Source organism: Podarcis liolepis (assembly GCF_965112155.1).
Source record: "Podarcis liolepis genome assembly, chromosome: 7".
Taxonomy (NCBI): domain Eukaryota; kingdom Metazoa; phylum Chordata; class Lepidosauria; order Squamata; family Lacertidae; genus Podarcis; species Podarcis liolepis.
In genome coordinates, this window is record NC_139561.1 from 20,748,214 (window position 1) to 20,761,492 (window position 13,279).

Genomic DNA, 13,279 nt, shown 5'->3' on the forward strand with positions numbered 1-13,279 from the left:
AGAGCTGGGTGCAGTTTTGGGAGGGCAGGAGGTGCCCTGTGGACAGATGGGTACCCTCTGCCTCTCCCCAAGACACTAGGCACTTCCATATGACAGCTTATTGTGGACTCAGTGCTGTTCATGCTTGCAGGTTTTTCCTCAACAACCCACACAATGTAATTTCAGGAAGGGCTGTAATACAGTGGTAGAGCACCTGTGCATGCAGAATGTCTCAGGTTCAATCCCCAGCACCTCCAGGTAGGGTTAGGAAAGACCCCAGCCTCTATTCCTGTATCCCTGCTCAGTTCTAGAATGGCAGTTTTAGTAAGTGGGCCACCTCCAGAAATCCATCTCACGTATCTTTCTCTGAATTTGCCTTTCACCTCTGTCTTCCCCCTGGCTTCCGCCTCTTGCGCAGACACACACGTTTGTTTTGTTCGGTCTTCATGCAGAACTTTGGTCTTTCCAAGATCCTCGTCTTAACTGAGGTCACTTGGAAAGTCAAACTTGAGTCCCCTGCAGCCGTTATCCTGAGCAAACTGTATCGGAGAGTAAACAATGTTTGGGGAGCATCTAAAGCTGGGATGATGACTCAGGAGTTTCGGAGAACAAAGTGCAGAGAGTCTATCTGTTGCAACTGTTTTTTAGGTAAACACACTAGCGAGCCGTGCAACCAATTGTTGCAGTGTGGGGTGCTTCTATTAAGTGTGCCAGTCACACATGGCCTTTTCTTGGATACTAAGAAAGTAAATCAGAAAACCTCCCCACCCCACTGTCTAGTTCATGCACCAACAGTTGGATTCTGTAACCTGCATAAATTATGCAAACTAGTGACCTTGATTTGCCTAATTCTGTTTGTGTTTGTCAAAGGAAACAGCTAAACATTAAAGCACCCTCCTTCCCTAATCCCTCTGAGGCTGCATTACACATTGTCTAAGTGTCCACATATTTTCAAGTAAGAAGAGCCAGGCTGTTGGATCAGCCCAGTGGCCTATCCAGTATCCTGTTCTCATGGTGGCCAACCAGATGCCTGTGGAAAACCCACAAACAAGAGCTGAGCAAATACCCCATCCCCTTCCCCCTTGCCCACAAACATTCTTTGGCTACTGAGCATGCTCAGTTCTCTTTCAGCTGTTTTGGAGATTCTCTTCGTTTAAAAATACAAATAGATCTGCAAACATTGGAGCTCCCTTGAACGTCCTGGTAGGCTCCTCTTGTATGCGCGTGTTTCCTCTTTGACAACATAGAATCAAGACAGAGACCCAGCTTTTTAAGGCTATGCTTTGGAGTAGAAGCATTTAGATTTGTTTTTATTGCCAGTGTTTATTATTAGGTAGCATGGGCAGATAACTTCCTTAACTGCAAAAAGTCTGGGGTGTTGTTTTTTTAAGGTAGATTTGTTGTGCTAGGGAGACAGAGTGCTTCAACTCATAAAATGCTCAAACCAGTATGCACTAGAATTCCTCCCATAAAATAGTGACTGGAGGCACTATCATGGTGCTTCTGGATGGCCTGTTTATTGAACGTTCATCTTGATTTGTTTGCTCAAAGCTTACATGGGGGTTAAACTATATTTGATTTCTATCGAGCATTTGTTCTGATCTGTTTATGGGGCAGTTGTATGAAAACAAAAATTCGTCCTGGGCCCCTTCAGACTGGTGGGGGGTTTTTTTGCAGGTGTATTCCATAACATATCATTGATGCAATAATAGCGCATTAGTGGTAGATTTATACAGGACTGCCAATGCATCATTCCATTTTATTAGGTTATCTGTGATGCTTCCCCAATGTTAGTGCATTACTGCTCTTGCACTATAGCACAACAAAAGTAGGACGAAAAACAAACCAGAACATTTGTGGTATAAAAAATTACAGGATGGCAGCAGGAAACTATGGGACATGCAGTGTGTCTACCCCAAAACTTTAGTAGGCACAAATAGTGCTAGAAGCAAGGATCATGTATAATCACCAGGATAACCAACATGTGCATTCATCATGATTTGTGCTCAATAAAAAGGACCTTGGCAAAGCCCCTTGATTCCTTTGCAGGGTGCTTACACACCTTACTGGTAAGAATATAAGATCAGCCTACTGGATCAGGCCAGGGGCCCATCTAATCCAGCATCCTGTTCTCACAGTGGCCAACCAGAAGCCTGTGGGAAGCCTGCAAGCCGGACATGATGTCAACAATTTTCTGCCTACTTGTGATTCCTAGTGACTGGCATTTAGTGGAGGGCAGAGCATAGTCATTATGGCTAGTAGCTAGGGATAGTTTTGTCCTCCCCCACATTTGTCCAATCCTCTTTTAAAGCCATCTAGGTTGGCAGTCAATAGTGCTTCCTGAGGGAGAGAGTTCCACAGTTCAGCTATACACGGCGTGGAGAAATCATTCACTCATCTCACAGTGTCCCATGTATTTCCCTGTCACTTTCCAGTCCACAGCCTGTTGTCCTAGCGCAGTTAAATCCAGTTAAACAAAAAACCATGCACACAGGGTGCTTTAATACACTTTAACTGCTCGATCCTAAAGTTCTGGTGTGTGTGCAGATCTCTCCTGCAATATACTGACAGTCTGGAGGCACCCATAGTGAATCTCCTCAATCGATTTTTAATTTGCCATAGGCGAGTAACATGTTTTCCAGTTTAGTTCAACAGCATTTGCTTATTTATTTTAAAATATTTTCAACAGGAGGAAACTCAGGCTTGGAGGGTGTGTGTTAATTTTTTTCTTTCAAATTTACTAATCCCCACCCCATCCCACCCCCTCTGCCAACAGGGAGAACTGCCTCTGAATGCAATCCAGGTGCAATTTGAAGAAAACGAGAAAACTTCTTTCCTAATAGAAGGTATGCCACAAATCACAAGCATAGAAGTGAGAAGGGGATTGTTTAATTCAGGCAGAGGAAGTGGCAGAAATTGTGGTGCCTTAGGTAATTAGACCAAGTCGTTGAAGGGACACTTCTCTACAAGGAAGGATTGGGGGGAAAGCAGCATTCGAAAGAGACTGGAGAAATCATAGGCTCCATTCAGACTGTGGTTACGGAAGCTTTAACTATGGTTTGTTCTAATGAAGTAGCAATCCAGAGTCAGAAATCATCAAGGAGCCGCTGATCTCGCTCAGCAGTAAAGCACATACATACATAAAGCACACGGTAGTTTTCATGCAGAAGGCTCCAGGTTTAATCCCCAGCGCCATCTCCTGTTAAAAGGAGCAAAGAGCTGGTGATGGGAAAGGTCCTGAAGGTTGAGAGGTACTGGAGAGCCACTTCCAGTCAGACAGGATTGGGTTAAGTGGGTAAATAAAGCAGAACTTCCCAGCCGTGCTTTTTGAAAGGAGCTTGCAAACCATGGTCCGGTGTGACATCCTGAGCGAATCACGTTCAAGGCAATGTAATGTTATATTTCTTGCAGGCCGTTTAATCAACTCCATTCGAGTGATTTGCCCCAGCTATGACGATTACCAAGAATGGCTGTACTGCCTTAAGACAGCTCAGTTCCGTAATGCTGATTCCTCCCTTTCTGGATCGGAGAGCTTCTCAGGACCAAAGCCACATCACCTGGCTCAGGTAAGGTTCCACAGACTCCCCGCTTGCTTAAAACAAAACAACCTATGCAGAATACTTAGGAGCTGGCTGTTTCCCCTTCCATTTATTGTGCACTAGCTACAGACCCGTCAAAGTGGGGGCGGAGATGATGCAGTTGTTCCAGTGGTTGTGTCGCTTTTGCATCCTACAAGTGTCATACCATTCCGTGGGAGTCTTTGGGAGCAAAAGTGGTCCCAGATCTGTGTGGGTTTTATTTCTTCATCATGCCAGTGTGTGACAGAATGGGCATCTGGGTGGCCGCTGTGAGAACAGGATGCTAGATGGGCCACACTGATCTGATCGAACAGGGTTCTTCTTACATTATTAATTGTGAGAACTGTATTTCATGTTTACTGTGTACCATTCCTGTTGCACTTTTCAGTTCATTAATTGCACTTTCTCTTAACAACAGCCCTGAGAGGTAGATTGTGCCAGATAAATCCATAACTGGGTAGGATTTGAACCTGGGCTTTTGTTGCCAGTAGCCAGCACTCTGTCCTTCTGTATCACATTGGCCCAAAGAAAGCCAGCTGTAACTTTGCAATATTTAATAACCGAGAATCCTATCCTCCTCTTCCTTGTTTGTTGCTTCAGTTCTCAGGAAGCGGGAGAGGCTCACTCACGTCTGATGGCCGAACAAACTCCTGGGCATCAGGAGGGAAGGGGGCAACATCCACACACCACTCCCAGAACAGCGCGGGCTCCCTTTCCGAGAGGCAGTCATTTGGTGTGATGCCAGAATGCCGTCTAGCTGATGACTCCCAGGCTCAACCAGTCCGGGTAGGTACAAAATTTTGGAAATTAGGTGCCCAGATAGGCTGCGACATGAAGTGGTTTACATGCAACCTCCTTTATGAACAGGATCCTTGATGTTCAGGATCCTGACCACCAGGGCTTGTATATATTCTGTGACAGGGGCAGGATCTCTAACATAGTAATCCTAATTCTGTATCAAGAAACATTAAATTAAACATACTTGCATGGCTTTCTCTTTTGTTCTGGCTTTTGCTTGGGAGAGTTTGCTGTGTCCTTTTTGGAGTCCGCTAACAAGATTTTTGTTTAGGCAAGCCTCTCCAGACATGCAGAATGTTGACTTGGATTTTAATCAGGCTTTTAGCTTGTTGCTGATTTTAATAACTTTTTAAATGTTGGTTGCTTTTAACTATTTTACTGATCATTTCATTGTTTCATTATTTTTGTAAACCACTTGAGGTTTTTTACAATTAAGCGGTGTATAAATCTTTTAAAATAAAAAAACAGGCAAGCATAAATTTAATGAATAAATGTTTAATAAAACTAAACTAAACTGACAAAGTGAAAGCTGGGACCGAAGAGGATGTTACATCAAGGAGATATAACTAGGAGACGGGACAAGAACGTAATCCATCATCATGTTAGAGGAAAATGCACATAACTGGAGCTTGGTTCTCATATAACCAAATCACATGATTTCTCCTTTTCATTTCAGTGTCCAGGAAAGCCAGTCTCGACAAGCACAGGGATGCCAAAAGCTGAGCTGAAAAGGAAAGGAAGCTCTCGAAAGTCCAAAGGGAAATGTGGGCCACTGGCCCAGCAGCCACAACCCCACAGCCAGGATGGGGAAAGGAACCATTTCCAGCTCATCCCAGAGCATCCCAGTGGAGAAGTCCTTTCTCCAGTGTACAATGAGCCATACTCCGCCGTGGTGCAGCAACACCACCATCCTGCTCTTCCCCCGTTGCATCTGGATGTGAACAATGTAAGTGACCAGGGGATGGGACCGATGTTCAGACTTCCTCCACGATGGCTGTGCTCTGCCTCCACAGTCAGAGGCAGCAATGCTTCTGAATGCCAGTTGCTGGAAACCACAACAGGGAAGAGTCCCCTTGTGCTTGGGTTCTGCTTGAGGCTTCCCCACAGGCATCTGGGTGGACAAGATGGGCCATTGGCCTGATCCAGCGGGCTCTTACGTTGGTAGCAAGGAATTGCAACTCAGAGGCAGGACATGTGCCGAGGTCCAGGCAGGGCTGGGAAAGATGTCTGCCTGAAAACCTGGGGAACTGCTGCTAGTATAAAGCAGAGGTTGGGAAGTTCATTTTTAAAAAGGAACTAAGTTTTGGAGGCTCAGAGGGGTGATAAAGGAGAGGGCTTTACAGTTGTGGCTGTCTGTGGAATGCTGTCCCCAGTGAGGTTCACCTGATGCCTTCTTTGACATGTTCTCAGCGCCAGGGAAAGACATAACTTTTTGCCCCAGGCCTTTGATAAACTATGATGATGATGTTTCGTTAGTGGTGTGCTTCCAACAGTGGCGTAGCGTGGGTTGTCAGCACCCGGGGCAAGGCAAGTAATTTGCGCCCCCTAACCCGTGGATTTGCGCCCCCTAACCCTAACCCCCAGATGTTTCGCCCGGTGCGGCCGGCCCCCCCTGCACCCCCCACGCTACGCCACTGGCTTCCAACACTTCCTTTGTCTGTTATGAGGGTTGCTTTGTTTTGTTGTTATGGCATGATACATTTATATTTATGTTTTAAATGCACTGTAAGTCACTTGGAGACTTTCAGGTGACAAGTGACTCATAAGTCTAATTCAACTCTCAGGCCTGAGGTTCTCCCCTTCTAGTACCGGTAGTCATTTTATACAGCTTCTTCCCGTGTTCCAATGCTTACATTGTAATTCCCTGCATGCACTGCATTGCATATGATGTTGCAGGTACACTAACCCATGGGTAGGCAAACTAACGCCCGGGGGCCAGATGCGGCCCAATTGCCTTCTAAATCCAGCCCGCGGACGGTCCGGGAATCAGCGTGTTTTTACATGAGTAGAATGTGTCGTTTTATTTAAAATGCATCTCTGGGTTATTTGTGGGGCATAGGAATTCGTTCATTATTTTTCTCAAAATATAGTCCAGCCCCTCACAAGGTCTGAGGGACAGTGGACCGGCCCCCTGCTGAAAAAGTTTGCTGACCCCTGCACTAACCTTTCCCTGGAACCAATTTCTCCTCAAGCAGTGAGGCATCACATTCATTAATCTTCTTTTCTCTTCCTGTAGCTGCCACCGTGGAACTTGCGAAGAGGAACTTGCACAGCTCCCACTAAACTGGAGAACATGCCTCTGCCTTCCTCCCCTATGTACGCTGACCCTTATACACCAAATTCCCCTTCTTCGCACAAAGCAGGAGACCCCAACTTCCTTGAAGAGGTATTTTGCACTTTAAGTTGACAGTAGATCCCTTGAAAAGGTGCCCCAAAGTTTAACAAAGGAATCCCCAAATTGTGTGCTGTAAGGGAAAAGCCACCAGTGTGACATAAATTGAAATACCGTATTTTTCGCCCTATAGGACGCACTTTTCCCCCTCCAAAAATGAAGGGGAAATCTGGGTGCGTCCTATGGGGCGAATGCAGGCTTTTGCTGAAGCTTGGAGAGCGAGAGGGGTCAGTGCGCACCGACCCCTCTCGCTCTCCAGGCTTCAGGAACACACCCGCAGCCTAGGCAGCCCTGCGGGAGGTCCCGCAGGGATGTCTAGCCTGCAGATAGCAGCCTGCCACCCAGCGCGAGGGGCGCCCTGAAGCAGAGCGCCCCTCGCGCCGGGCAGGCATCCGCAGCGTGGGGAGCCTTGCAGGAGTTCCCCGCAAAGCTCCCCACACTGCGGATAGCAGCCTGCTGCCCAGCGCGAGGGGCGCCCTGAAGCAGAGCGCCCCCCGCGCCCGGCAGACATCCGCAGCGTGGGGAGCCTTGCAGGAGTTCCCCGCAAGGCTCCCCACGCTGCGGATAGCAGCCTGCCGCCCAGCGCGAGGGGCACCCTGAAGCAGAGCGCCCCACACGCCCGGCAGGCATCCGCAGCGTGGGGAGCCCTGTAGGAGTCCCCCGCAGGGCTCCCCACGCTGCGGATAGCAGCCTGCCGCCCAGCGCGAGGGGCGCCCTGAAGCAGAGCGCCCCTCGCGCCGGGCAGACATCCACAGCGTGGGGATCCTTGCAGGAGTTCCCCGCAGGGCTCCCCACGCTGTGGATAGCAGCCTGCCGCCCGGCGGGCGGGGCGCCCTGATGCAGAGCGCCCCTCGCGCCGGGCAGACATGGGCCAGCCCCACAAGCTCGGGGGACAGCAGGGAGGCGCAGCGCCGCCATCCTGCTGTTCCTCGACCTGGTTAGGTTCCCCCGACCTGCTTTGGGGGGGGGGGGAAATAAAGGGGAAAAAATTCCTTTATTTCCCCCCCAAAAAACTAGGTGCGTCCTATGGGACGGAGCATCCTATGGGACGAAAAATACGGTAAGTACAAGCTCCTTTGAGCTTAAATAAGTATTTATCTGTAGAAGAGCCATCCCCTCACTTTTCTGCGTTAGTAACTTTTCTCGAAGTTCTGTTGGGAGATGAATTCCAACTGCATCTAGAGGGTTTCCCACCAGTTCCTTAAACAAAGCTTCATGAGAGGTAGAGTCAGACAGAATCTCCTTGGAATAACCAGCTAAATATAGCCGTGTTTCCTTTTCCTTTGAAGTTCATGAAACACCATGGAAAGAGCTCCTTGGAGCAGCAGAATGGCTACCCAGCCATACCTGTGTCTGTCCCTGTCTCCCATAATCCTCTGGTGCAGAAGAAGAACTCCCAACCTCTGCCTGACAACCATTGGCAAGAGCAAATGCCTCAAAAGAGATGCAACATGCCTGGGTCCATTTTTAATTTCTCAGTGATGCCTTCTCCAGACACCGATTGTTTGACCTCAGTGAGTACAGTCTAAAGGGGAGTACTCCTTAGTGCAGGTGTGGGGAAGCTGTGGCCTTCCAGATGTTGCTGAACCACAACGCCCATCATCCTTGGTTTTTGGCTATGATTGCTGGGGCTGATGGGAGTTGTAGTTCAGCAACATCTGGAGGGCCAGAGATTCCCTCACACCTGCTTTAGCGTGTTTGGGTTTCGCTAACTCCTGGGTTACAGGTTATTAAGATTTCTTTTCTCTCTGGACTCCATCTGCGTTATTTAAGTGACATTGTTAACACCAACTTTGTTTCTCCTCTCTTCTCCCTCCACCATTCAGAGCACCTTATCACGGGATGAATTTCTGACAACCTCCTTGCTGAATTCAGGTGAGTCCCAGGTTTCTTGGGCTGTCTCACAATACAATCCCAGCTCCAAGTACTCTAAAAAAAAGAATACATTGGGGTGGGGAACTTTTTTTCCTCCCGAGGAGCGCATTCCCACCTGGGCAACCATGTGAGAGCCACATGCCAGTGATGGGTGGGGCAGAGGGAGCAAGGGAGCAGAGCAACAAACAAGCCATAGAATGGTTTCTATGCATAAGAGGCAATTTTTGGAGCTCAAGGCAACATTCAGGCCAGGCAAAAGCGCACAGGGTGTGAAGCAAGGCCAGGAAGAGGTGCGGCTTGTGGCAAGGGGGTGTGGCTCAAGAGGTTGAGTGTCATGGGGAGAGTTCCGATGGCCAGACACAAGCCTCATCCACACTTCCATTTGCCCTGCTGCTTTCCCCCAGGAAAACCTGTGGGTTAGCACTAAATCAGAACAAACCACAATCAGGTTTTCCAAGTTTGCCAGTTGTTCTGCTTTAATGCTAAAAAGTGGGTTTTATGGGAGAAAGCAGTGGGGCAAAGGCAAAACTGCTTGGACCTGTGCCAAGAAAACACGGGATAAGTGGAAAATCACTCAAACAACCTGTGCTTTTTAGTCAAGGGACAAGCAGAAGTGTGGCTGAATCCAGAGTGGCTATTTAGGCCCCTGCTTAAAACTCACCTATTTACACGCAGGTTTTACCTAAAGGGTGATCTCTGCTATGTTTAATGTATTAAGCTGATCTACTGATTTATTTAATTTTTTACTATATTTTGTTTTATGAATGTAATCTTACTGTGGATCTCGCCGTGACAATTTTCTCGTGGTGATGGTGGCGTAGAAATCCTTGCAAATAAACAAAATAACATAGTTTGGTTGGGTTTTAGAAAAAGGACCACGCACCAGTCAGTCCTAAAAAGATTCCACAGAGTAGAAAGGTTTCCAGAGCATGTCTAAAAAGGAGGAGGCAGCTTGGTGCATCTCTGCGGAGGGAATTCCACAATTGTGGGATCTGTATCTGTCAGTCAAACATTTGCTAATGTCAGGCCAGAGGACAAGGTTTCCGATGCCCAGCTTGGGCCTCAAATAGGTTCATTTGCATGCAGGTTTAACTGTGGGTTAAACCACAGAGCCTAGGGCTTGCCGTTCAGAAGGTTGGTGGTTCAAATCCCCACAACGGGATGAGCTCCCGTTGTTCGGTCCCAGCTCCTGCCAACCTAGCAGTTCGAAAGCACATCAAAGTGCAAGTAGATAAATAGGTACCGCTCCGGTGGGAAGGTAAATGGCGTTTCCGTGCACTGCTCTGGTAGTCATGCTGGCCACATGACCTGGAAGCTGTACACAGGCTCCCTTGGCCAGTAAAGCGAGATGAGCGCCGCAACCCCAGAGTCGTCCGCGACTGGATCTAATGGTCAGGGGTCCCTATACCTTTACCTTACTCCTTAATAGGCAGCTCCCCGTGTTTATGTCTAGATATTATATCTAATTCCTGTGCTTCAATTTATCCACTGCCTCTATAGACGAAAGCCTCAGAACATACGACCTGCCTGACAGCGGACGAGAGCGCCTCGACTCTGCCTACCACGATTATGCCGAGCTCCAGAGTTTCCAGAGCGACTTCAGTTACGACAACATATGGGAGACCGAGGCGAAGGGCTCAGGTTCCCGACGGACGGTGCCAGTCTCTGACAACGAGATCTACCATTGCTGAAAGAGGGGAGGAGAGGACTTGAGACCTACCACTGCTTAAAAGGGGGTGGGGTGATGTGAAGCACTGAGGGCAGCAACAGAGAGCTTCAGAAAGAAACATGGCTGGCTGCCTCTCCTCTGGTCCTGTTGCTTTTGTTGCTGGGGCGATGTAAGGATTGGAAAATTGAGCTCAAGGCTACCTAGGTTCCTCTTTTTTTTAAAAAAAGAAACAAAATGCTCCTCTGGAAGTAAGAAGTATTTGTATCCTAGAGAAGGCAGTGGCCCTTCCTGTTACTTGTAGGCACACTTTCATGCTTTGATTTGTTCCTTCACTTCCTGTTGTGGTGCTATGAGAAACAGGTCTGGAAAAGGAGCCTGGGCTTTCAATGAGAGCATTCCACCCCCCCCCCCATCCAATCCACTGTGCCTGCATTTGTGGACTTGCAGTTGGGACACTGGACTCTTGGTAATGGGTACGAAGAAAAGAATAATAATAATAATAAACATCGGCCCTGCACTCCTCATTGTTGCAGCTGGTGGAGACCGAAGCCCACATTTTTGCATCTGACCAACGGATCTTGCCATTTTATGCAAGAAGAGGAAGAAGAAAAGTCACTTGCTAGCTGCAGCAATTTTCTTTTTTGGGGGGAGGGGGATGTGGCAAGAGAAGTATTATGAAAACAAGGGAACTGCTTAGTCTAAAATGAAGGTGTGCTGGTGAGTATATATAATTGAAAATGTTAAACTGCAACACCGGCAGATGTGTGCATCAGGGAATGGTACTGACAGCCACTTCCTATCCTGATGCTTTAGTGCTTACCAGGGAAACCCAGACCTCTGCCTTTTTGGAATAGCATGTTCCACAATAAGCAAGGAGGCTGTGCCTCCCTTGATCGTGCAAAATGTGCTTCATTCACAACAGCCACCTGGGGAAGAAGAGGCAGAGCTAGTTCTTGCCTGCCTAAGACCCGTGTGGGTGGCAGACACCCATCCAATGCCCAGGTGAATATGCCCTGTTCAAATGTTACACAGTTCACTGCTGGGTGCTGCACCTCCTGTGTGCCTGCAGCTTACAGCGTTGTGCCAGGACCTCTTGGTTTTTGCAGCACTGCAAGTGAGCAAATTTCAGAATCAAAGGTGGTGGTCACGTCTGGAGCACCTGTGCCAGCACTGAGGCAGATAATCACAGTGGTCATGCAGGGAGATGAATTGAGAAGGCGTGTGCTCTGGTACGCATTTGAGGTTTGCTGGGCCTGACGTGGCCCCCTGGAGCCTCGGGGAGGAGCCGTGTGTTGAGCAGCGGTGGGGGGCTACTCTGGCCTTCCTGGTGATGTTGAGATCACTGGGAGTTCTGTTTGCCCAACAGCATTTGGACAGTCCAAGCAGTTCCCCATCCTTGCTTTAGAAAAGAGTGCTTTTGCATCCAAAGGAGATGGTGTGGGCTTGCATTTATCATTCATCCCAGGCTCCAGTACCAACTTGGTGGGACAGGCAAGCTCTGCAAGGCCACAAATCTTCGGGTTCCAAATTCTGAAACCCACAGCAGGGACCTGCAACCCATTAGGTCAAGTCTGCTTATATTATTATTTATTGCATTTATACCCCACTGTTCCTTCAGGGAGTTCAAGGCATGCCATGCCTAGCCCCTCCTTTCATTGTCCTAGCAATCCTGAGTTTCAGTGGCCTTTGTGACTGAGTGAGGATTTGATCCTGGAGCTCCCAGACTTTGATCCAGCACTCTTAACAATTAAAACCTCACTGGATGATTTATTATGTTGTGGTGGTACCACATCAGGAAAGGGCCTGGTGTGTCTTCTTTACTTGAACTTTTTATATAAATAAATAAAAATAAATATTACTTTAAACAGACGGCAACCAGTGAAGTTTACATGTAGTTTTTGTTTGTTTGATGTTTTATTTAATATGTAAACACGGGTGCCTTGGGGCAGTGGGAGAGGCGGGAGGAAGAAATGCTATTCAATTGTGTGATTGTTGACAGCACTCTGTGGAGTGCTCCTGGAACTGCCTTGCATCTTTCCAACTGGTCCAGAGTCACACCAACTTGGGGATGCTTGTTTCTGTACAGTATTTGAAACCGCAGGTCTCCTTTTTTTTTGTATTTTCAAAGAAGGGGTAGCTTTAGACCCAGTGAGAGTAGAAGGTTTTTTCAAAAAATAATAATATTGTTTTTACAAAGCAGAAGTAGGAGCTCATAAAAAGACGGTGGGTGTCAAAACATTCAGGGCTCAGACCACAGCTGCATTAGACCCATTTTCAAAGATTTTGCGGAGAGGTTGCGTTTGTGTGTTTGTATATGTGTGCGTGTGTGTATAAGGAGGGGCGAGGTATTGTAGCAAAGTTGCAAATGTAATGGATTTTACATGCTGTACAGTTCTCTTGACACTTTCTTGGAAGTCCATACTGCTAATAAAGTTAATATATGTGACAGTTCATAGCTTTTTGCTCCTTAATTTAACTTGATTTCATGGAGAATGAGACTCTTGGTGACTATGAGCAGTGGTACCAATTTTATGATGAAGATGATAAGTCTTCGCCCCTGGACTGGCCACATTAAAGGACCTTATGGTATATGCTAAAACATTTCAAACCCATGCTGAATCACAAAGTGCAGTACTTCCCAATTCAACTCACACCTGTAGTAGACCTAAATTTATGGCATGACATCATTAGAACTGGTTTGAGTTCCATCTCTCACATCTCCTTTACAAATAAGTGCAGGTGAGGCAATAGATTTCCCCAGAAATCAAAGGTGCACTGACTTGCTGGGGAAACCTAATATGCTGGGATTGTGTTTCCAGGTCACCTAGTTTTAGATTACTATCACTCCTGCAATCTGGCTTTTTGAAGGGTGGAGACAGATCTCAGGCACAGGCTGTAAAATACTGTATTTACTCAAGTCTAATGCGCCATCAAATCTAACACGCACCTTAATTTTCACAATGTAATTCAGCCAAAAAAGGGTGAGCA

At 47.4% G+C, this 13,279-nt stretch overlaps 1 protein-coding gene across 4 annotated transcripts in view; it reads left to right on the forward strand.

The window, feature by feature from the left end:
• PLEKHN1 (pleckstrin homology domain containing N1) overlaps nt 1–12,742 on the forward strand; it is a gene marked incomplete at its 5' end in the record, with an annotated part of 57,344 nt that extends 44,602 nt beyond the window's left edge. For 2 of the 4 annotated variants that reach the window (XM_083513009.1, XM_083513008.1), the window contains 8 exons: nt 2,756–2,825; nt 3,391–3,545; nt 4,158–4,343; nt 5,032–5,301; nt 6,592–6,741; nt 8,037–8,261; nt 8,574–8,622; nt 10,123–12,742. In XM_083513009.1, coding sequence (XP_083369135.1) covers nt 2,756–2,825; nt 3,391–3,545; nt 4,158–4,343; nt 5,032–5,301; nt 6,592–6,741; nt 8,037–8,261; nt 8,574–8,622; nt 10,123–10,313 — 1,296 coding nt within the window. In that variant the 3' untranslated portion in view covers nt 10,314–12,742. Of the gene's footprint in view, nt 1–2,755; nt 2,826–3,390; nt 3,546–4,157; nt 4,344–5,031; nt 5,302–6,591; nt 6,863–7,812; nt 8,015–8,036; nt 8,262–8,573; nt 8,623–10,122 lie in introns of those variants that run through there. The other 2 variants (XM_083513007.1, XR_014528399.1) reach the window with 2 other exon arrangements.
• Nucleotides 12,743–13,279: the final 537 nt, after the last annotated feature.